Source organism: Lonchura striata, chromosome 1A, assembly GCF_050655825.1.
Source record: "Lonchura striata isolate lonStrDom1 chromosome 1A, ASM5065582v1, whole genome shotgun sequence".
NCBI classification, from domain to species: Eukaryota; Metazoa; Chordata; class Aves; order Passeriformes; family Estrildidae; genus Lonchura; species Lonchura striata.
The window spans coordinates 19,486,285-19,510,425 of NC_140741.1; the positions used below are offsets into that span (position 1 = coordinate 19,486,285).

A 24,141-nucleotide genomic window follows, 5' to 3' on the forward strand; every position below is an offset into this window, starting at 1 on the left:
ATGGTCTGGTTTAATCTGATAACCTCTAGTGTTTTGCTCCTTATATGTGAGGATTTTGCAAGTGAGCTAAAAAACCTAGTAGCCAATGAACCTAGGGAGAATTGAGTTTTCTCAGTATAATAAGAAGAAGGGATCTGAAGAGACATGTGGCTTAGATTTTTGTGGTAAGAAAATCCTTTTGTACAAACTCAGTTTTATTAAAACCATACTGGTGAAAGCCATACCTTTTAACATAAATGTCTGAATATTTTATAATTTTCTATCATGTATTTGCTTGGTCCTTCATATTCTTAATATCAGTGGAAGCCCTTCAGGAAAATGGCTTTCTTATGACATATTCAATGGTGAGGGTCCTTTATTTGTTACATTAAACATTTACAGTCCAATGTGTAATCTCCCCAGTCCCTGAGGTATGTCAGAATCAGAACGAGTTTTCCTGGCATTCACATCTACTGTAATGTTCTCTCTCAAGGCTGTTTTGTTTGGGATTTGAGTTGGTTAATCATAGTATTAAGATCACAAACTGAATCCTTTCATAACAATAAACAGGTAAGTTAATTGAATTTTATAATATATATATGTATGCTTGGGCTTCCTTGATTTGTGTCCTCAATACTATTAAAGAGTTCACTAGCCTAGGTATTCAGCATAATGGGTACTTAATATGTGGAAGATTTGTTTGTTGCTTATAAATTCCGTAGCTAATTTCATGAGGACTTAGAAAATCACTCCTAATTGTGCAGTTAATTAGAACACCAGGCTGGCCATATTGCTGCATCTGCCTAACCTTCCTCCTGCTGATCCTTGGTTTTGGTTAGTGTTGCTAGGAACAAAAAATTTTCTGCAGTGCTGGTTCAGATTATGAAGCAGCTGTCTGCCTATCTCATTTCCTGGTGTTCTTGCACTGCTGCTCATCACAACTGCCTGGACAAAATCCTTTTTCATCATCCAGGAAGAACAAAAGAACTGGGAGATGGATGCAAGTGGCCAGAAAAGCAGGCACCTCAGGAGAAAAATATCTGGCACTTGAGTGCTGTGGCTTGGCTCATGATCTGAGACTATCCCTTTTTTTGGCATAGTCACATGTGTGTGTTTGTCCATATATTCACAGGAGTGGACAGTGTGTGGGTACATGGAAAGTTGTTTTATAGTACCCATGCTCTTAATGTATTTGCACTCCCACCTCTCTCCTGGCATATCCAGTAATCCCTGTGTGCCACAGCACAACAGTGGACACTGTTCTGTCCAGATCTTCATCCACACAGAACATGCAGAGGCTCCTCTAGTCCTGGATGAAAGTGCCCACAATGTTACTGTCTGCTATGCATGCTGATTTGGCCTTTAACTGATTTATCATAAATTAACTCATTTTTCCTCTATTGCATGGTATTGCACTAAAATGAGCAGCAACCCCAGAGTTTCTACCCCATTATCAATCACTAAGCATTTGCTTTTTTTTTAGAACAGCAACTATTGTGAAGCACTTTGGAAGTCTTGACTTTGTGGTGCATTTTGATTGTTTGTTGTGGTTTGTGATAAAAATTAGGGCTGTGAACATTTTCCTTGCTGAAAGCCAAATGGGTTTTGCAAAAGGAACCAACCAAGCAACAAATAAACAACAACAATTGGGAAGGAACATTTTAGCATATGTTGTAGTGTTATCCAGTAATGATTTTAAAAGCTTTCCAAAGGCCAGGAACCATATGGAATGGAACCACTTCAGACCCACCTCACACATTACACCTTAGCTAGCTGTTGACCCCAAAAGCCATAGATTGTGCTAATTCACGATTTCCAAACAGTGCAGCACTTTTGTTTTTAAGGACAAAGTTGCACAGCCCGGAGTTTCAGAACTGTTCTTTGACCAATAAGAATCAGTATCACATAATTTAATTATAATTTAAGTAAAACTGTGAATCACTTCTTCTTCAATCATTACATGAGACTCACAAAGTATCACCATGAAGATATCTATTGTACGCTAGTTTTTTTCTTTTTAGATATTTTAGTGGATTTCTTTAGAATTACAGATGTTTCAAGGTCCTTCTCTTTTGGTTTGTCAGGAATGGTGATAGTTAAGGATTCGACTTGTATTTTCTGTGTTGTTTTGTCAGGTCAAAGCTTTAGTCTTCATTAAGTGTATAGAAGAGAGAAGAAAATCTGTGGTGACAGTCTGTGAGCCAGTGCTGTAACTCTCTAGTGCTCTGTAGATGTTGGAGGTGTAGCCATGTCTGCTACAATTCAGTTTTTAGTGCTATAAATGAATTTAACAAACGCTTCTTTCAGTTAGAGCTGCAAAGGGATCTGTTCAATTGAATCTAGATAGCCATTAAGAAGTCTCTGCAAAGAGCTTAAGGGGCTCCTGCCAAAACAGGTCAAGCAATAATAAACATTAAGCAAAGAGAATCAGTCTGTACCCCAGAGCACTGGAGTGTTTGAAGCTGTTTCTGACCCTTCTCCACTCGCTTGTGTCTCAGTCTCTGTTCTGTAGTGAAAGAACCTCAGAGGTCTCCATCAACACTGTTTCCACCTGGCCCTTCTGAAAATGTGCAGGGGGACTGTCATCACTATTGGATATCAGTGTTGTTTCAGGAGATGTGTGACCTCTTCCTTCCTGCCTATTCCTCCTTTATATTCTTGTTCTCACTCCAACATTTTTTTCCCTGCCTCCTGTTTTCCTGGCTCTGTAGCTCTTCTGCTGTTCAGTTTGCTTTCCAAACACAATTCTGGCAGCATTGCTGAGCCCTGTGCTGGCCTCTGAGATCCACAGTGACCTTGACTGCAGTAGGTGCTCCCCAGCTCTTCTCCCTGCAAACCACTGAGCTCCTCTTTGTGCTTCAGGCCTTGGTGGTCCAGAAAAATAGGAACTCTCTTTCCCAATAACTTTTAGCACTGTCTTGTTCTCTTATCAGAATTAAAAACTTGTAAGTATTTAAATACATCTCTCCCACTTAATCATCTTCTTTTCAACAGCAGGAAGGGCTGCAGCACAGTTGTGTTTTCTGTTTATCTCAGAAACCTTGGTGATTTTATGTTGCTTCTCATCATCCAGTTATCAAAATTGTTTATGAGTTGATATTCTGTTCTGCTTCTGGAATATTTCATATGAGGATTTAAATATCCTTCCCACTGCTTCCATAAATCTTTTGGCCATTATTTGATTAAAGACACTTCAGGGAGAAAAAAATTAACTTAATTCAGTGATTCACTTTCAAAAAATCAGGTACTCAAGGGTTTTCACTTGTTTTCTTTTTATTTAATGAGATCTTAGTAGGTAGCTCTCTTAGTAGCTTTCTTGTGGACTCAGTTTTTTCTCTTTTATTGTATTCTTTATTATTTATTGTTCTTTTTGTGATTTTGTTTTGGACTCTTTTTGGTGGCAAGAATAGAATGTATGTGGAAACCTCAATCTCCTGTTATTAAACATTTTGCCCTAACTTGAAAAATTTTGCTCTATTTTTGCAAGTTATCTTTTTTCTGACTAAATATGGAAATGTGTTGATTCTGTGTGTAGATGGAATAATATCTGTTTTGATTTAAAAGCAGTCTTAGATAAAAAATAACCTGGTGTTGGATAGTTTTCCCTAAAATCAGGCTGTGATTTCCATTGTTTTAAGCCTGTAGACTTTGAGTTCTAAGAATGAAATATCACTCTTATTTCAAGATATAAGGGTGCCTTCCATAACTCTTGTTCTGGGGTATGTTCCTTTTGTTTTACAAATAATATTTGATGTTCAGATCTGAAAATTAAGTATTCAGTTTAACTGAATATGTTTTAGCTTATCTCATGAAACCATGAAAGGTGGTTGAAGATGAAATATTTGATAATTATAAATGGGTGAAGCTGATGATGAATAATATACTCTTGCTTTTACATAACTGTTAAGGTTTAGATAGCAGAAAACTTTCATGAGGATATGAAAAATAAGTCAGAAACCATTGCAAGTCTATTACAGTTCAAGAGGCTTCATTTAAAGAGGTTTTTCTTTGTTTTTGACTTTTGCAGCCATTCCCCTAGGAATCATAGTTGTACGAGGAGATTGTGACTTGGAGACATGTCGTATGTACATTGACCGTCTGCAAGAGGTGAGGCTTCTGTGAATTCAGGTGTCATTCACAAACCTATTTTATACTTGTTTCACTTCTGAGTGCAGGGGTCTAATAATTGCAACAACCACATATCAAGAGTATTGCAATTTGCCTGCCATTGAAACCAAAACTCTAAAATTAAGATACGGTAATAAAAGGACTGAAAAATACTCCCTAAACAGGAAATTAAAAATCATACCTTTGATTCCTTTGAAATGATAACAGTATTGAAATGGATGGGTGTGTTTACTTCTCCTTGATTTATAATGGAATACTAGGACTTTCCATGTACCTTGTTGAAATTACATAAATTATGGATTAGAAAGTGTGTTATGCAAGGATAAACACTGTGGCATTTGAGTGGGTCTAATTATGCAAATGCCATTCTCTAATAAGGGAGTAATATGAGACATCACTAAACACTGCAAATAACAGCTAGATATTTTCAAAGATACAGAAATGGGTGTTCATGCAGCTAACAAAAATTTTGATCTTATTCTTGAACACATTGCCTCATGATAGTTAATTCTACAATACACTCTGGGAAATGCAGATTCCAAATGCCTCATTACCCAAATAATTTTAAACGTACACCCCTTTAGTGATAAAACGAATGGATTTTCATTAATGTATTGTCTCTGATTTTTTTTAATTTCTTAGTGATAGCTTTCAATAACATTTATGAGTTTGATGACATTACATTTACAAACAATTTATATATGAAAATTTATAAGGATTTATAAATTGTTGGTCTAGTTTATGTAGGAACTATGAGGCTCATCCCTTCCATTGAACTCTTTGGGAAGCCTTGACTTCAAATAGATTTTGGGACTCCACACTTGCAGTCTGATTATGGAACTTAGTATCTCACTTCAGGCTTTCACTTGTTTGCATTTTAATCAGGATTCCCTTTATCAAATGCATTTCTGAACATTCAGATCTGGGGTGTGACTATTATTATCAGACATAAATCCATATTGTAAGGTGGTGCATATTTGAAGTATCCAGTACAGAAAATTACAGTGAAATAATGATGATGATGATCCCATCAGATTAGAAATGTGATCTCACTCTGAGTTCAGGCAGTTTTAGGTACAACCCCTGCAGTAAGCACAGCTAGATATTTTGGTTGAATTACCCATAGTCGTTGTGGAGGAGCTGTGTTTCTCCAACCTTTTGCAGGGTTTGTACTAATTTTTGCATGTGTGCTTGATTTGGCTCAGTCCAGTTTGCTGGGATTAGAGATGCCAGGGTTTGCTGAGCTCTGCCAATTTGAATGCTGCTGGAGGGCAATGGTCTGCAGGCCAGGCTCTTTAGTAGACTATGTCATGTGCTGTAACTATTTGACAAAATCTCTATTAAAATAAATGAGATGCCTGAACCCTTTTAAATGTCGAGATCATTGTGATATGACCTTCTTGGAGTGAGGTTGCCTTAAAATAGAGAGAACTGTCAGTGATTTTCTTTAGTGCATTAATCACTCAGAAATATTTGGAAAAGTGTCTTAAAGATTTTTTACATACTTTCATTAATTTTTTTGCTGATACTGTAAATTTAGATAGTGTTCTTGGGACAAATAGATTTTTTAACCTGTTAAAGATACATTAGTGTGATCTCTTTTTGATACTTTTTTTTGGTTTTTTTGGGTCAAATGCATACAAATCTAAACTTTGAGTGAGCTTTCCTTGACTTTTCTGGGAGTTTGTTTCATATGCTTAAAACCAGTGAAAAATATTTGAAAAATTATTTGTATTTGCCCAACCACTTCAGATAGTATAACTACAAACAATTCTTGTTGTTGCTTCAATCCTTTTCATCACTGCCATGTCTTTCATTTTCCTTCTAGGACCTACAGTCAGTAACCTCTGCTACACAGAGAGTTCATTACCAGGTAAGATAAACTTTCCTTTTAATATCAGAACAGAAAGAGGCTTAAAAATGGGAATGACACTCTTTGCATTTAAACCCATATGTTAGATTAATTTCTGATTATCTGATTTACACTTAAATATCGGAAGCTAGTTCTGCTTTCTCTTATAAAAGTTTTGTGGAATCACCTTTAAAATTAGCAAAGATAATGATGCTAATGGTATTGCAATAACACTATTTTCCATTTTGAAGTGAATGGGAAAATGTGTCCTGAAGGACAAATGACAAAAGTAAAATTGTTTCTCTGTGAACAATGACATGTTGTATTGCATAGCTGTTGTAATAAAGTCTATCACTGAGGGGGGAAAAAAAGGTGTTTTAGCAGGTCCAGCCTCTTGATAATTCTGTTCAGGACAGCCATCTACCTTTACTTTACACAATCTTCAGGATAATTTTTAGTCCATCCTAAGCACATATGTGTTTTCTGCATGAAATAAATAGGTTTTAGTTTAAGTGGATAATTCTTAAAATTGGTCTCATTGTGTTTTACATCTGTCATGGTTTGACACTGGCACAATGCCAGCGCCTCCATGAAAATGTAACCTATCAATTAAATGCTGTGAAATGCGATCTAGAACAGAGCAAAGCAGGCCAAACTTAATAACAAGGGGAAAACTTTATTACACTACTACTATACAGGGGGAAAAAAACCCACACAAAATTTGAAATGAAAACCTTTCAAAACATTCCTCCTCCCCCCACCCAATTCCAACAAATCATATTTGGACCCTTAATCCAGTCTTCACCCTTCCACATAATCAATACTAAGTCCATCGGGGAGAGAGGAGTCTCCCTTGCACGAGAGACCCCCAGGAAACACAGCTGCCACCTCTTGTGTTTCCATGTCACACATGGCACTGCCCGGAGAGAATCTGCCAGTGTAACACTCTCCTCTTCATGTCACCGTGCATGGACAGAAACTGCTCATAGGGCCCCTTTAAGGACCAACAGGAACAGCAGTCCAGTGTCTCATTTTGGGACTACAGTCCCCCCCATTTCCCTGGGGCCAGGGGTCCAAGAACAGAGATCGCCTTCTCTTCTTCTCTGAAGACGGAGGGCATCCTCACACCCTCCTCCGCTGACCTCTGTTCATTCCTGAACTGGTAGTTGCTGAAGGAGTCTCTTGGCTCACCATCCCATCCCCCTAAAATGCAGTCTCTCTTGGAGGAGAAGTTGGTTCAGTCTATGGTTAACAAGAAGAGTCCAGCCAAAAGCCACTCGATCATCTCCCCCCAACCTTCTTTCCCTAACAGCTAAGGTCTGCAGCTGTCTCTTTTTCCTTCAAATTGAGGAGGAGCAATATTTCACAAAGACTTCATTTCACAGGAAAGGTTAAAATGCCTGAACTCCCCAGACTGCTGAAATCACTCGGCCCAGGAGGCTGTGCTGTCTCCCATGCTGGGCATCTCCCCCACTCTTCCTTCTCCTCTGCTGGCAAACTCCCAGGTGTCTGCAGGCTCTCTATCTCTTTCCCTCTATGTTGTGGGGGGAGAACAAAGACATCTCAGACGTTCTCCACCCTTCTCTCTGCAGGAACTGGCCCAGCTCGGTTCCAGACCCTTCACCCCCTGGCCTACCGCTGCAGGCCACATGGCTTCCCCTTCCCCACCCAGCTCATGGCTGGGCATGGGAGGTTTGCACTCTCCGCTGACCGAAACCAAAGAGAGCGAGTTCTCCTGGGAATTCTGCTTTTAACCCCTCTGTGTTCTCAGTGTCCATCTTCAATTGGTCACCCCAAGTGTCAGTATCCAAACCTGACCCCTGACTGGACTGACCTCTTCCTTCCAAGAAAATTCTTTTCCCATGTCAAACCACGACGTCTTTATTCTGCAAATTATGCAATACAGAACTTGTCTTTTCAGTTGGAAGTATCATTCAAGAATGCATATTTCTCTCAGCAAAATAGTTTATTGTAGAGTGCTTAAATTGGAAGTAAACTGAGTGAGACTAACTCTACTGACTCCTGAAATGATCTGATATTAGCATGGAGACTTGGCACAAGCCATGGTAAGTTGACATAGTGCTTAGGATCACAGGACAAATTTGCATGGTGCTGATAGCATCTTCCTAGAAATAACAATGCAGGTCTTGTTGGATCAGCAGGAATGAGCTCACTGAGAAAGAATACAGAGGCCCAACCTACAGGAACCAACGGTGGTGAAATTGCAGATAATTTCTTTGGGGTTAATGATTACTCAGGGAATGCAGAATTCCAGTTTCATGAGAATGCCTGTAGATGCACTGACTGCAGACACTATAAGAAAATGCAATTTAGCATGTTTTCCTGTTTTCCTGGACTTGCCTCCTTTATATCAGTTGATGGTTTGTTTCTTTGTTTCCCTATCCAATGCTAACTTCATATTCTTGACATTTCCATCAATCATGCCCCTGGAACTGGGTTTTAGAACAGTGCTAGTGTCTAGCAAATTGACTAATAAACCAGCATGCATGATTCTGTTCCACTCATTATGAATTAACCTAAGTGGCTGCTGACTGCTCCATGTGTAGGAAACTGCCTGAGGTAAAATGAAGAACAAAATCTGTGTATATGGGGAGATGTACAAGAGAGTATGAAATGTCAGAAATCGGCTCCATACTTGGCTCTAACCTCTGTTCTTACAGCAGTATATAAATTAGTTGCCTACCCATCTTCTCTAGTGCACAGCAGTGTGAAATCCCTAACATAGCATTCATTTTTTATGATGCCACATTCGAAATGCACCCTCTCTGTGTTTTGTCTTCAGCACTTGTTTGTCTAGTATTCTTGTTTTGTTTTTTCCCTCAGTGGTTCATTTCTGCAAATTGTCTCATTAGGTTAATTTGAGGTTTGTTCCATATTTGTTGGTATCCCTCTACATATTACAGAAATGGGAAGAAGAGGGGGACAAAGGGCATGAATAGGGTTCTTGAGCTGATGAAATTGTCTTCATACCTCACTAATAAAGTGTCATGGGTACTTTTAAATCTCATCAATGCAATTCTCTTGTGTGATTCCTCTGCAGTTCAAAACATAGGCAGTCAGCAGAAATATAAGCAAACCCAGGTGCAAATGAGAAAAAAATATAGTGGAGTGTTTTCTTATTCTGTTTTGTTTCTCTAATGAGTTTAATGCTCACAAAATATTCTCCTGGGCCTGAAACTTTGCAAGCTAGTTCCGTAGTTGAACTGTAATGAAGTCTTGGAGGGAGATGTCACAATGTGCAATTTGTGACTCAAGTTGACATTTACCAGCAGTGTTCCTATCTTCATCTTCCCAGCATTTTGTACTCTATGAATATTAATAATTTCTTCTCTTTTTATAAACTGCATTTTAGTACACACCATTGGATGTTTTCTTCCTTTTCTCCTTTGTGTTGCAGTCCCCTCCATTTGACACAGAGTGGACTAAATATTAAGATACATAAAGCTTTGTGCATGTAGATACAATGATGTCAGCAAGCCTAGTGGGTCTCAGAGAGCCTTGATTTTTTGACAAGCACTCCAGTGGCAATACAAACATAAAATCCCACAAGTCTGTTTTCCTGTATTAGACAAAGCTGTATTTTAAATCTGATTCTATTAAATCCCTGAGATATGTTATTTGCTCCTCATGTACAGTTATAGTTCACTTAATGGGATGTTTTGATGTCATTGTCTCCATCTCTGTGATGTACAGAGGCTGGATACCATAAGTTGTACATGAGAATAAGGTTTATGGGATCAAGTAAAATCCTCCCTGTTGTTATTTTTTCTTTTCCTGCCATGTGACTTGATATACTCTTGATATACTCTGTGGTCTGTTGTCTAAAAGAGTAGTTAAATTTGATCTTGAGCCAACATGAATTGACAACATTCATTGATATGCTGATTGTACTGCTTAAGATGTGAATGAGGATAGAGTCTGTATCTATACAAATTGTGTGTGCCAAAGATCCATGCTACTGTGTTTTCCCCTGTGCAAATATGCTTGTGTTTAAATGTTATATGCAGCAGATTTAGGAAGTTGGCTGACCATTCACTGGCAGCATGGAGCAGAGCCATGATCACCCTCTGCTCTCCTAGATCCCTTTTAATCCCTTTCATCTCTCCAGTAAGGGCTAAAAACACATGGGGTAGCCTGTTTGAGTCTTTGATAAGTACAGGAAAGAAAGAAGTTCTTACTTCCTCCCCAGTAATTTCATTTGGTTCCTGGGTTATGTAGATTTTGCACATTGTGCAATGTCAGTAAAGCAAAATGAAAAAAGTTAAAATCTAAAAATAGTCCTTTTCAGAGAAGAAACAGTTTGCTGGTGTTTTTTTAATAACATAATTTTCATGCCCTATCCAGGACCAGGAAAGCTCTTTCCCCAGAGTACTTTCTGTGCAGAGGCTCTCTCCTAGATGGTGCTTCCTAGATGGTAAGTGCATCTCCCTTCATGCTGCCTGCTTCTGGAGGATAGTTCTGAGTGTATTACTAGAGAGGGGTGACTGTTTCTTCTTGTTACACTGAGCAGGTAAAGGAGCTGAGTGCCCCCCTTTTCCCTCTCAAAAATGAAACAGGCCCTTCATCTAACAATCAAAATACCTGCTGTAGCTTTTTCATGCCACAGAGAGGCGTTCCCCAGAGTCAGGTTAGAAGCTTGGTTTATCAGAGCCTCTGCTGTGGTGAGCAGACTTTATTGCATGCACTGCCTGAGCTCAGAGTGCAGCCAGTTGTGGCAATTCACTGCTGCTGGTAAAGGCTGAGTTCTTCACCCTGGTTTCTCTGCAGGTACTGTAGTCTTAGGCACTACAGTGTTTAGGTGACAGAAAGATGACCTCCCTTTCCTTGTAACTCTGTGCTGGAGAGCTGCACTTGTATTTGATCCAGACTTTGTCAAAGCAGGTGACTTATCTGGGCCTTACATCAAGCTCCAGAGCGCAGGAATTAGCAGCTGAAATGGATGGCATCTGCTTTTACAAAAGCTTCTGCATGGAGAGGCTTAAATTTTTAATGCTCAAAACAAAACCAAATTCTCCTTGGCAATTTCTAATCACCATTCCTTGTCTCTCATGAGGGATATTGATAAAAGCCATAGTGAGAATCTGTTTGGTTTTTGGAGAAAGCTGGATGGGTAGATGTGTTCAGTTTTTGTCTTTAGTATTTGATATTCCAGTGAAGTGCCAAAACCTGAAATGCTACATCACTGTGCTCTTGTGTCAAAACTGCAGAGTGAATGAACCTGATTTCATTCACCCAAATAAATGCAAAGCAGATACAAAAAAAAAAAAAATCACATCTGGTGAAGCACATTGTAGATGATAAATACTTTTGGGGTGAGTAATATAAATTATTTGGCAATGACAAGATTCATAATACATGTTTTATTTAGTGAATCCCCCTATTTTCATATGTTTTTCATGACTAGTATAAATTTTCCTTGAACATATTGCTAATTCAGAGTCAATATCTGTGGCCAAGCATTAAAGAGCTTCTAAGCATATTATTGTTCTTTAGATTCAGAATTTGAATTAATCCCATTAAACCCATCAGGTTCAGTATATGCTTGCTATACTCTCATCTGAACAAAGCAGCTTTTGCTGTTATATATTTTAATGTAATCAATTCTTCTTATAAGACTGAACCATTTTATACATTTTTAAAATATTTATTTAAGTTAATATTTTCAGTGACTACTGTTTCATTATCTTTAAATTCATCATTTAATGGGATATGACTATTGCAGAATAGTAGAATGTTAAGGGTTGGAAGGGACCTTAAAGATCATTTAGGCCCAAGCCCCCCTACCATAGGCAGGGACACTTCTCACTAGACTAGACTGCTCAAGGCCTTACCCAGCCTGACCCTGAACACTGCCAGGGTTGGGACATTTACAAATTCCCCAGACATTCTGTTCAACTATCTCACCACTCTCACAGTTATTTCTGCCTAATATCCAGCTGAAATTTCCCCTTTTTTCAGTTGGTACCCCTTACTCCTTGTCCTGTCACCAGAGTTCATTCTGAAGAGTCTGTCTTCAGCCTCCTTGTAGACCTCTTCAGATACTGGAATATTTCTTTGAGGTCTCCATGCAACCTTCTGTTCTCCAGGCTGAACAGCCCCAACTTTCTCAGCCTGTCTTTGTAAGGGAGGTGCTCCAGTCCCCATATCAACTTCACAACCCTCCTCTGGACTTGCTCTGACACTTCCAGGTCCTTCTTGTGCTGGGGGAGCAGAACTGTACACATGACTCCAGGCAGGGTCTTACAAGAGCAGAGGCAGAGAATCCTTTCCCATCACCTGCTGGCCACTTTCCTTTTTATTGAAGCCCAGGACATGGTTGGCTTTGTGGGCTAAAAGCTCATCCAGCTGGCTCATGAGTTTTTCACCAGCCATCACCCCCAGTCCTTCTCTGTAGGGCTGCTGTCAATCTCTTCTCCACCCAGCTGTAGGTGTGCTGGGACTGCCATGGCTCCTTTGTAGGACCTTGCATTTTGTTGAACTCCGTGAGATTTGCACTGGCCCACCTCTCAAGCATGCCAAGGTTCTCCTGGCTGGTGTCCCTTTCCTCCAGCACATTCAGTGTTCCACCAAAGCTGGTGTGAGCAGGGAACTTGCCAAGGACACACTCAATTCTGCTGTCTGTGCTGCTGGCAAAGGTGTTGGTTGCAGTACTGACCCGAGACATGCCACTCATACAGGAATTAACTTATGTTCTTATGGAGCCATTGTGACTTCCCTGACACAGGAGTTATTTTAGGAGCCAGTGTTGTTAGCCCATCTTGTCCATGCAGTCCTGCTCAGAGTATTTTCTGCTGTTGTTTCTCTGTCTTGCAGCAACTTCTGCTGATCGTTTTTACCGCATTGACAGATCTCAGGTAAATCCTTATTTGTTTTTTGTTTCTATAGATTTCTTTTTTTAAAGCTGAATCAAATGCAGTTTAAAATGAATTATCTGCCATTCTTCCTGTGCATTGCAGAATGTTACTCATGATGCCTCATGAGAAGTAGAGAAGAAAATTCTGGGCTGTTTTTTAGTTGATCTAATTCACATTGTTTCACTGAAGTCTTGTATCTGCTGACCATCTGCCATTCTGTTTACTACCAATCTGGTACAGATCAGAATTTTCTACAATTGTTTTCCTTATCAAGTCTCACTAGGGGCATCTGTGTGGCACCAGTGTATTTGGTTTTATCTTTTCACTGGTATTTTTAGGCACCAGAAGTCCTTATCCTGTTTGTGAGTGTATGTGCGCACCATGAAATAACTATGGAAATTAAGATGTTACAACTTGAGAATTATGAACAGAGATGCACAAAATATTCACAAGGAATCTCAAAATAATGTGTATCTCTGCTGGATTCAAACCTGTGGGATAGATCTGACAATCTGAATGTATTTTTTAAAAGACACTTAAAATTTTACATGGCTTTTGGTGTTTCTGATTCGCAGCCAGAACAGGCCAATTAGTGGCCCAGCATTAAGTGCAAATTGTTGATTTCACACTGCGGCTGTTTGTAGCTGGTCCCCCTGAGAGCTGTGTAAGCTGTTTCTGAATCACATGAACAAATTGCTGTTTCTTAGCAAAAGCAGCTGGTGCTTTAGCTCAAGCAGAAGGAGTTGTGACTTTAGTTCAGAGTTCCCATGTTCAGTGTCTGCATGTAGACACCGTGGGGTTTCTTTGCACACAGTCAAATAAATGGTTTGATGCTGTAATCTAACACTAGGAAGGCAGGGGTGAAGAAGATTAAACTGGGCAATTTGACTCTGTTTGGCTTATTCTGCATTTCTCTAATCCTTGGTACTGAACTAATGGTCATTTTTAATGTCTACTCTTTCATCCTGTGATTCTGTGGGGAAAAAAATTAAATAATGTGTGTTGGTCCCAGCACATAAACAGTGGCAAATTTTCTGCCCATTTCCCTGCATAAACAGGCATACTCACACTCAGTGTTTTTTTTTTTTGAAAGACAATAAGCCTCCAGTGTCAATAATAAAAATAAAGGATTGAGAAAGAGAGCTTTGGTAATGGAGATGTGAAAACAGAATGTATAACTGGTGGAGAGCTGGAAGAGTGTCCCCAAAGAATGAAAATTTCTGTCAACCATCATCAAAGAAGAGACCTCAGGTGCTGGTCCTCATTTCAAAATGCAAACCTCAGCTTTATGGGTAGCCCTCCAGGTTTCATCAGAATGGCATAGTCATTGAGTAGCAGTCTTTAAAATATTGCTCTGAGTGTGCAGCTTGCTCAGGAGGCATCTTGTTTGGCTTGAAATCGATAACATATAAATTGGTGACTTCTGTGGCATTGATTTTAATGTGTATGTATATATGAATACGCACTTAAATACACAGTCCCTTGAATATTCTTCAGGGAACCTGACATGCACTCAGCTCATTCTAGGGCAGCTGGGTACTCTGAGGGACCAGGATGCTGCAGGTTCATTATTTGTTGCTTGTGTCACTCTGACAGGAACATTTGCACTTTGTGACGGAAATTTCGCAGGACGAGATTTTTATTCTGGACCCAGAGATGGTAATGTCTCAGCAGGTGGGGACGCCACCAGGAATGCCTGACCTGGTAGTGGAGCAGGCAACTGGGTGAGTGCTGCTGGAATCTGGTTTTCAGCAGTTGTATTAAAGATGGGCATCTCTTTCTGGTCCCCTTTTCTGAAGGATTAGGAGATGTGGGAGGACAGGTATTCGGTAGGAACAAATCCAGGTGTGGTAATGACAGGAGGACAGTAGTGTAACGTCTACTCCATTAGGCTTCCTGGAACACACAGCAGGGATTAGTGGACTTCAGCACCTTTTAACCACCTCACACCACCTGACTCTAAATCCTACCATAAAGCTATAACAAATGAGTTACAAACTTCTCTGCATGGTCAGAGCTCTGATCCCACTGCGTAAAGCCCTGAAGCCCTTTGTGTCTAAGAATTATCATGAAGTGTCTCTGTTCCTTATCATCCTCTTGACAGACCAGAAATGCTCCTATTCATCTTTAGGAAGAGCACTCATAGTGAATTAATCTATTTGAACTTGCTGTGGGCTGAAAAATGCTGGCAAGCAATGAGCAATGAAAGACATCTTCCAAGTGGGGTGTGAATGCCTTTCTGTTGCTCCTTCTCTCCTTAGAATATCGGAGCGGTGGAACCCTGCGGTTCGGAAGAGGATGCTGAGTGACAGCGGCCTAGGAAAGATTTCTCCCCACTACGAGGTACCTGACAAACAAAAGGACGCCAGCCAGACACATATGCTGCAGTAAGAGCCCTCTGCATTTCTCTGCTTGATGATGCACTGTCCTTGTCAAGACAGACAGCTCCTAATATCTCATTTAAGCTTAATGAATTATGCTGACATGCTGAAATTACAAATACTTTTTTGCTATTTCTTTTTAGCTCCTTCCTTATGTTCCTCCTCTTTGTCCATTATTTTATGTTCTTGCCTTTGTTTCATGCTCCGTGGCACCCTCCCCTTTTCATAAACATAAATCATAACAAAAACATAAGTTTTTGAAATAAAATATCTTAGTTTTGTTGTCTGAAATTCCAGCTAAGAAAATATTCTTGGCAACTGGTTTGGTGAAAGGTCAAAGCATTTATGCTCAAGGTAACTCTGATGCAATGTGATAAAGCAGAAACCTCTAGAACTGCTGCTTGTTGTCGAAGATGTAGGCAAAGTTTTTCATATAAACTTGAACCATGGAGGGTGGCTGTATAGTGGTTTTCTTTCTGATAATTTCCCCATAAAAGAAACTTTTACCTTAGTATTATCTACTATATTCAGATTGATTTAAGAATAACTCTTATTCTGCTTACCTTTGTTAGAAATGGTTCTCAACTTTTTGGTTTTCACTTTAGATTTTCAAAACCATCAGTGGATCACTACCAAAGGTTAGATGAGAAATCTCTGTCAGAATTTTGTTGCTGGCTTAGAAAGTTATTTGTGTTTTGGTGTCTTATTCCCCTCATCCCCCAACAATTATGTATAATTGTGTTTCTAGTTCTACTGTATCAGCAACCCTATGAGCAGGTTTTAAAACTTAGTATAGAAAAATTAGGAATAGTGACAATGGAGCCTTTTTTCAGGTGTTTTTTTCTGTCAGGATGTGTGTGGGAGAGGGCTGCAAGATACAGGGCAGGCAGAGCCTACTGCTCTGGGACAGGTGGAGTGGGGATGGCAGGCTGTCAAGAGGCTACCAACTGGAAACTTTCCAGCTAACTGGAAACTGCTGGCAGGAGGAGATGTCATGGCAAGGAAGGGTGATCAAGGTACCACTGTCAGGAGAAAATTGCCTAGTTTTCTCGCTGAGGGATTCTGGCTCTGTTCTTGATATTCTTTGCAAAGTGAAGAATGCTGAATTTAGGTTCATTTTTCCATAGACTGGAAGGGAAGGGCCCAAAATCTGAAGATGGCAAAGCTGTGAGAAAAATGATGCTTAGACAGTTTTAGGCAGTGTGGAGAGATGGTGAGAACATATGGACTAATTTCTTATTGATATGAGGAATTATTTTGTTTACATCAGCATGACTGGAAATGCTTGCTTAACTGTAACAATTCTATTTGGTGGATTTATTAAGTGCACAGTAGGCTAGTAGCATTGCTCAAAATAACATGTCCCTGTCACTGCCTACTATGAGGAATTGTTTACTTTACAATTTCTCTAAACTTTAAATATTTTGGCTGAAATTTTTCATGCTAAGTCTCAGTCTGTGACTGATTCTTTTTCTTTTAGTAACAAAAAAGACAGTTCTTTCTGGAGACAAAATCTGTGGGAAATGTGTCCCTTTACATGACCTTCATTCTAATAAATAAATCCAGTGGTTCTTTCCTGAGATGTGTTCGTGCTGGTAGTGGAATGAACCTCATTGGAATTAAATTTTGGAAGCTTGACATTTAGTAAAATGTCATCATAATACCAGGGAGATGCCTTTTGCTGTCTTGAAAATTACCCCTGAATTTGCCCTGCTGATGAGGCTGTTCGTGCACTTTGGAGACACCTCAGATTCAAGAGCTTTGCTTTCAAAAGTTTCTCTCAATACATGCTCACAGAGGAGTTATGCTCCTCTGGGCTTAATTCAGGTTGCAGACCTGCCTGCAGGGTTGAGGGAAGTGGGATTGTGCTGCTCATTAGCTGATCTCCAGCAGCAAGGAGAAAAGGGATGCATCAGTCGTGGTCAGGTGGATATGGTCAGGAGAAGGTGTGTGAAGGAACAAGGAAAAGAGGTTGCAAGAGCCAAAGGAGTAGAAGCAAAAAGGGAGCATGTGCAGGAACTTGGGGAATGGGATTAAAGGATGGGAGCTGCTCAGGGCACAGAGAACAACCAGGTGTCTGGGGAGTCAGAATGGGAATAATGAAAAGGAGGAGGCCATGGGGTACAGATAGGTAAGAGACAAGTGAGACAGGCTAGGGGCATGGGGGAAGGGTCTGTTTCTCTCCAGAATACAGAATTCTGACTTTAATCAGGTTATTACACAGATGGGCAAGCTCTGAAATATATTTATACACTGCTTCACTTGCTACCAGTGTGGAAGGTGTATGGTAAATGAGACAGGGGACCACAGTGGAGGTATTATTAAATTTAAGACAGTTGATTGATGCTCTGTGGGACTGGCTTGTTTTTCAGCATCTGTGATAGAATTTCTGAATGGTGAGGATTTACAACAAACTTTTTTCAAGTGGCTGGTTAGCCATAGGCTTGTCATTCTGTGCATATCCACTGTGAAGTAGGTTTGGTTACTGGGAGGCCACTACAAGGAGGTCTTGAAAGATCTTCTCAGGCTGGAAACTGAGAAATAGGATTTCTGTTGCCTCAGGTTGTATGACTAAAATGAATGTAAAGTTTGTGCCCACTTTCCTGGCTGTAGAATACAGATAATATTGTAACCTCACCTTAAAGGAGTACAGTGAGGGTAAATTTCATGGTCTTGAGAAACCTGGATACTATGGGGACACTTTGTCAGAGATGCTTAGCATGGACATGGATCATTTTGCATTCTGTGCACAGTTTTGGCAGTGTGGAAGAAATAAATCTTGAGGCTGTGCAGTGCATATATGGGAGGATATCAAGCAGGTTTTGACTCAAACACTGAGGCAAGAGTCCAGTGGAAGAAAATAGAAAGTGGCAATGTGACTAAAAGTTTTCATAACACTAGAGTGCAACAGGGTTACAGTATGATGTGAGATCCCAAATCTCCAAGCTTCTGGATGTTTGACTTAGCAATCTAAAAAAGCTGTCTAACATGGCACTTTAAAGAAAAAAAAAAAATTAGTACTTTAGAAAGCATTATTAAATTTAGGCAGCTGAAGTTGCCCACAGGTTTTTTGCATAGATTTGTCCCTTCAGAAATTATTTTTCATTTAAAACTTGAGAAAAGGATCTCAGCAAAATTACTGAACAAGAACATGGCAGAGAACAGAGCAGTCAATTCCTCCTGTACACAGAGCTCTCTTAGCAGATCATGGATCTTCTAAGAGTCATCAGCATACAATGATTTTATCTAGTCAGAAATACTGTAAAGCTCAAAATGCATTATCCTATAGCCTAGGGCAAATGACAGGAGACTAGGAGTGAGAGAAAGTGCCATAGCTGACTCACTGGGAGTGCTTTCTCAGTGGTCATTTTTTTCTCCTGAACAGAGTATGACCAGAGCTCGTCATAAAATATCTTTAGGATGCTTAGAGTGTATCTGTCATCACTACATACATGCATACAGATGTGTATATATGCATATATATATATATATATGTCTGTATATATATATACATACATATAAAACTTCTTTAAGATGAAGTAATTATTTCTGACAAGTGAGGCTAAAAATTCAAAGTTGAATGCTCCCTTATATTATTTCAATAAATGAAAGCAGAGAATGGAATAAGTGATCCAAAAATAAGTATGATGTTAGGTGTTGCTTTTGATCACAAGCTTGTTTGGTTACAGCATAGTGTGAATATAATGGTTTTGAGGCAGTGGTCTTTCTGAGAGAAAAATTAGGCTTTTATTTTCAATTAACTAAGCTTCATGTTATTTTTAGGTAGCTGTTGGCTAATAGTATTTCATGTTTTGTTCCTTATTTGATGGCTTTTTGATTTGTGATGGATTGGACAGGACATGAAACAGTGTCTTGATGCAGTAACCACGAGCTGGGGCAGATTGTAATTTAATAGGAACATCAATTAATGTGAACACTGTATAAAAAAAACCCACATTGGGAAGACAATTTACTAGGACTAGAGGTGCTTGATCTTCAAAAAAGATAAATATTCTGGTCTGACTGCACTGATACAGGAAATTGAACCCTTCCTTTGTACATGAGTGGTTTCATCCTATGATCAAATGGTGCAGTGAGATGCAGAAGACCTCATAGCCTGCTGTGTGTTTGTTTTTGGCCATATATTTCTCTTAGTTGTTTGTCACCCTGTTATATTATGAGAGCTGGAAAATTCGATAAAATAAAAACCCCAACAGCATAGAGGGATGAAAATGTGACTATGTCTTGGTAGAGGTTTCACCAGCACTTTCATAGCATCTGTCCAGCTGTGGTGGTAATGTACTTCCCAAGCTGCTGGCTGCATTTTCTGAATCAGGTGCATGGCTTGTGAAGGGTGAGTGAAGGTTGGCCAGGACGCCATCTGGTCTTGTGAGGGAGAGGGAGAGAAAATCGCCTGTAGGTGCTGGAACAGGGCTGCAGCCCTTTCCACTAAATAGACATTAATTAGCTAGTAATACCATCCTGGCATTCCTTTATGAAGCTATAAGAACCTAGATTCTAAAAAGGAGGAAGAAAAAGGCTAAATTCCAAGTGTTTCATTCAGCCACAAGAATCTGATCACTGCCCAGGAAAACAGTGTGACAACACAGATGTTACAAGGTGGTTTGGGGTACTTTTTAAAGATAAATCTTTGTATATTGCAAGATGAGAACAGCATCAGGGATAGAAATTTGCATGTAGAAAGGAGAAAGTATGCTCATTTAGTGGAAGTTTAGAAACTATAAAGAGATGATTCAGAACATTCTAGGCAGGCTGCCTGGTGACAGTGAATCTTTAAAATTTCAAAGGTTGGTAATGACTTGAGAAATCCAAGGGTTTGCCCGAAAAATGTTGTATTGGAAAACTCAGCATCATCTCCTTAATAGGCAGAATTGTCTACCCTGGTGCTTTTGATAGCAAAATCTGAATTAATTTTCAGGTTCAGATTTAGTTCAAGCTGCATTCATAAAATGACACTGCAAGAGTGAAGTGTGTATGTCTTAATCAGGTATTAGCACACCTGTAAGAATTGCTTTCCATTTTGCAGATGAGGCTCTATGATTACTGATTGCTTTCAAACAAATCTTATTTTAGTGAAGGTGTAAATCACCATTACCTTTACTGTACACTCCTGTGTAGTCCATATAACAGAACTTGAATATAACAGAATGCAGTGTCTATTTTTTTGCTCAACTCTCCCTTTTCTTTCTCTTCTGTTGTCTTGGATACTCCTATAATAGCTTGTAAAGCTAGGTAGCTCTCACTACCTAAAAGTGGAGAGATTTGCCTTAAGCAATTTTGCCTCTTGCTAGGAAAGTGATGTAAAAAAGTTGGGGTTGTCACTGGAAAGGAAGATGTAGACCCAAAGAAGGGGGAAAGTGTTGTAAAGAGAACTTGGAATTATTCAGAAGAGGGTAAATATGGGTTAAATAGGAAAATAACTTCAAAGAAAGCAAAGAAAAATAAATTATAAGAATACAGCAAATGAATCAGAAATTGTTTGGAGGGAAAACAAGTTCTCTATGTGAGAATGAGCATGAAAAAAGTGATTCCTTTTGGTGTGGGGTCTGATCCTGTATTTTTAAAGCTTTTGCTATTTGTCAGCATGATGCAGTCAAATAGTCAAAATTTTATACACATCCTACATAAATGCTATAATTTATCCACTGTTAGGCAAACCTTTCTTCAGTTCCTCTATAAATCTTCCCTTACCCCCACTTATGCAGAATTCTTTGACAAGGATGCCACCTGTTAATTTTTTTTAGTCTAGTGCACAGAGGTGGTAAACAATGTCATGTATTTTAAGCTTCTGTTGTGAATATGATTTCTCTATACAAATCAAGTTCTTATCTATTTTTTGGGAGATTTTCCGTGGGTAAAAATGCAAGAATTCTTCAGGGACTCCTGGCCATGTCTGATTAGCAGACACACCTTGACTCAGCTGTAGAAGAAAGGCAGAGTTGGGTGAGGAAAACAATGCTAAAAAGAGAGAATGGAGAGGAATGTTCATACTGAAATACCTTTGCAAAGACTCTCTTGCATGAGATACGGTCTTGGTTTATTCTGAGTGGAAAAAAGATGAGAACAGATACTCTCAACTCAGGATTCAAGAGGCTTTGTGCTATTTCAGCTGGAGTGGTACCATCTCAGGGATGGATCTGGGCATGGAGAGATCCTGGCATTTAGTTCTGGTGTCTGAAGGCACAAAAGGAGGACAAAGGAAAGTGGTGCCACACACAAGCCCCGCTAGGTCAGGGGATGAGCCATGGCTTTGTGGTGATGGCAAGCACTGCACCTGAGGGGCCGTTGCAAACAGTGAGAATCAGATGGTTCTGGAAGCTATTCAGAACAAACTTTCAGCAACTTCTGGTGTTACCTTTAAGTGATTGCATACAGGCAAAAGCTTATTTAATCATCTCTTCTCTGTTTTGATTAGTAGAATTTTTATGTCACTACTGTCAAGTCTGGCCTTATCTATAGAGAACTGGGGCTGTAGAAAATTCATGTCTTTTACTTCTTAAAACTTTCTGCAACAGTCATTAGTAATTGGTACTTACATGTCATCTTGACAACCCCAGCCCAGTAATACTGAGCTTTAAGACACGGCTTTTGCTTCTGCACTTGTTAACCATAATTGGGAAAAGAAGAAATCAGAAATTGGTTTACATTTGCATGTCTATAACCTTATTTGTATATGTGAATACAATGTAGAAAGTGTGTGTTTTCTTCAAGAATGAAGTCTCCAGCCTCTGCTGCTGTGAGGCAAAGGGGTTTTAGTAAAGTGGGCAGAACTGAGGTGGATGAATTCATCTGCCCCTTCAATAGATGTCAGAAACAGAGCACATCCTATACTGTGTCCTGTACAGTGTTCTTTTTCTCCTCAGTACTTCTTACCAATACATCTTATCATTCAGCATTTAGCTCTCCCGACTGGATTGGGTGGGACTTTGTCTTCCTCTTTTCTCACCAAGCTGCCCCCTCTTAATGACTTTTGTGGCATCTCAACACCTGATGCACAGCTGAGGAAATTCACCCCGCTGGCAAATTATTTTGACAGACAGTGACATGCAAAACACTCCCACACACGATGAGACTACAAATTGGCTTCTTTAGAGAAATCTTGCTTCTTGACTAGCATCCCACTTTCCAAGAGGGAAATGCAAGCAGTCCAGCTCTCCTCCTCTCCTTGGGGCAACTTCAAGCAACAGAATGAACTGGTACTTGACAAAGGAACAATCTTACCTGAATGTTAAAAAGTCAACTACCACTTAGCTTGAAAATACCTTCTGAATATTTCCAGTAGACAAAGAGGCAAAGCCAAGTTTTCCACATGGAATGTTGTGGGATGAGTAGGCTCCTCTGCACGGTTGGGGGTGTAGGGAGGCAGAGATCTCTGAAGCTTGCTCTTGGGGGAAGAGATTTATTGGAGAATTCAGGGATGCCCAGGCCTCGTGCTCTCAGGCGTAGCACGTGGCTGGGCTTAGGAGGACGGGGGAGGGGAGAGAGAAACAGAGGGTTTAGGAGAGGGGAAGCCCCAGGCAGGGAGGGAGTCCAAGAGAGGAGGAGAGGGCCAAGAGAGGAGAGGGCCAAGAGAGGGAGGAAATCCAAGAGCCCGCATGGCCGCTCGGAGCCCCCTTTTCAGGGGCTCCTAGGTGGGCTGGGACAAGGCATGGGCCAATGGGGTTACAGACTCTGTTTTAGGGGCAGGTACAGAGGTGCAGGATGAACCACAATCTCTTGCGGGGTGGGATGGAAGAGTCCATTTCACTCCAGGATTCATCCAAGAGTAGAAGTGACATCCGGCTAGCTAAAATAACAATCGTATCTATCTATCCTCTGCAACAATTGCCCCTTTTCATTAAACTTTTGAAAAGGTAAATACAGACTTAATTACTATTTTTGCACAACTTGGGGTACATAACATATTGCTAATGAAACTATACTTATTACTCTAAAAACAATCAAGCTTACTTTACAGAGTTCCTTCAGCCAAGATGCAGAGCTCAAACCTTCAGATAAACTGTTTAGCTAGATTATTAATTGTAATCAAGGTGGCGTTTATTTCTTTACTGATTGAGCATTTTAACCTTTTGACTGCTTTAGTCTAATGGAAGAATTTAACTGAGGTAGTGTTATTAAAATCTTTTGAGGAAGGTTCTATAATTGACTAGGTTGAAAAAGTCTATTAGAGCTTTGTATCAGTTAGAGATGTGGTATCAGAGCTTGCAGTCTTGGCCAGAGTTACCCAGGCATTTGTCTTTGGTTAACCTATAGGTGAAATCTCAATACAAAAATTTGAAATAAGAGAACAAATGTAACAACAAGGGTACAAAATTAACATGCATGTGAAAATAAATGTCCATAGTCTTGAATTGTTTCTGGCAGGTAGTTTTCATCTCGTCTTAGCACAGTTCCAATCTGAGCGCTTGCTTCTTGGTTTGCACCTGCAAAGTCACTGCCATTGGTGAGGGCACTGCTATATTTCGGTGTATGGTAAGGCTTTACATTCTTTGCCGGGATCCATCTGAGTCCTTCACCTGTAGAGACACAAGCAAACCCTCTCTCCCATGTTACGAGGTTGCATGGGCTTTCTATTTGTCCTGTGACTGAGGTCTTGATCAAGACTTTTATTTTTACTTTTTTGTTGTTCAGGAAGTGTCTGTAAATGGGGATGTCAGGCTGTCCTATACAGCAATTTGAAAAATTGTATGCGTATGGGGCTTTGCTGAAGCTATTTTGGGGTGTGGCCTTATATATTCCCCTTTTCTGTTTTAATAAGCTGCTTTCTAGGGCTTTAGATGTCTTTTCTATGGTACCCCCCAACAGCTGGTAACCATAAGAGAAACGGAAGCAACTATCTCCTGCTGCTACTAGGAATTCTCTCTTGTCCAGAGATGGGACAGCCGTCCACTCTCTGGGACCATGA

At 39.9% G+C, this 24,141-nt stretch overlaps 1 protein-coding gene across 9 annotated transcripts in view; it reads left to right on the forward strand.

Annotated features, from left to right (window-relative positions):
• The window catches only part of DGKI (diacylglycerol kinase iota), a 203,213-nt gene that overhangs the window by 137,123 nt on the left and 41,949 nt on the right, over positions 1-24,141 (forward strand). For all 9 annotated transcript variants that reach the window (XM_021552019.4, XM_021552020.3, XM_085568617.1 and 6 more), the window contains 6 exons: positions 4,007-4,086; positions 5,936-5,980; positions 10,325-10,394; positions 12,794-12,834; positions 14,431-14,558; positions 15,096-15,221. In XM_021552019.4, the coding sequence (XP_021407694.3) occupies positions 4,007-4,086; positions 5,936-5,980; positions 10,325-10,394; positions 12,794-12,834; positions 14,431-14,558; positions 15,096-15,221 (490 nt within the window). The remainder of the gene's footprint in view (positions 1-4,006; positions 4,087-5,935; positions 5,981-10,324; positions 10,395-12,793; positions 12,835-14,430; positions 14,559-15,095; positions 15,222-24,141) is intronic.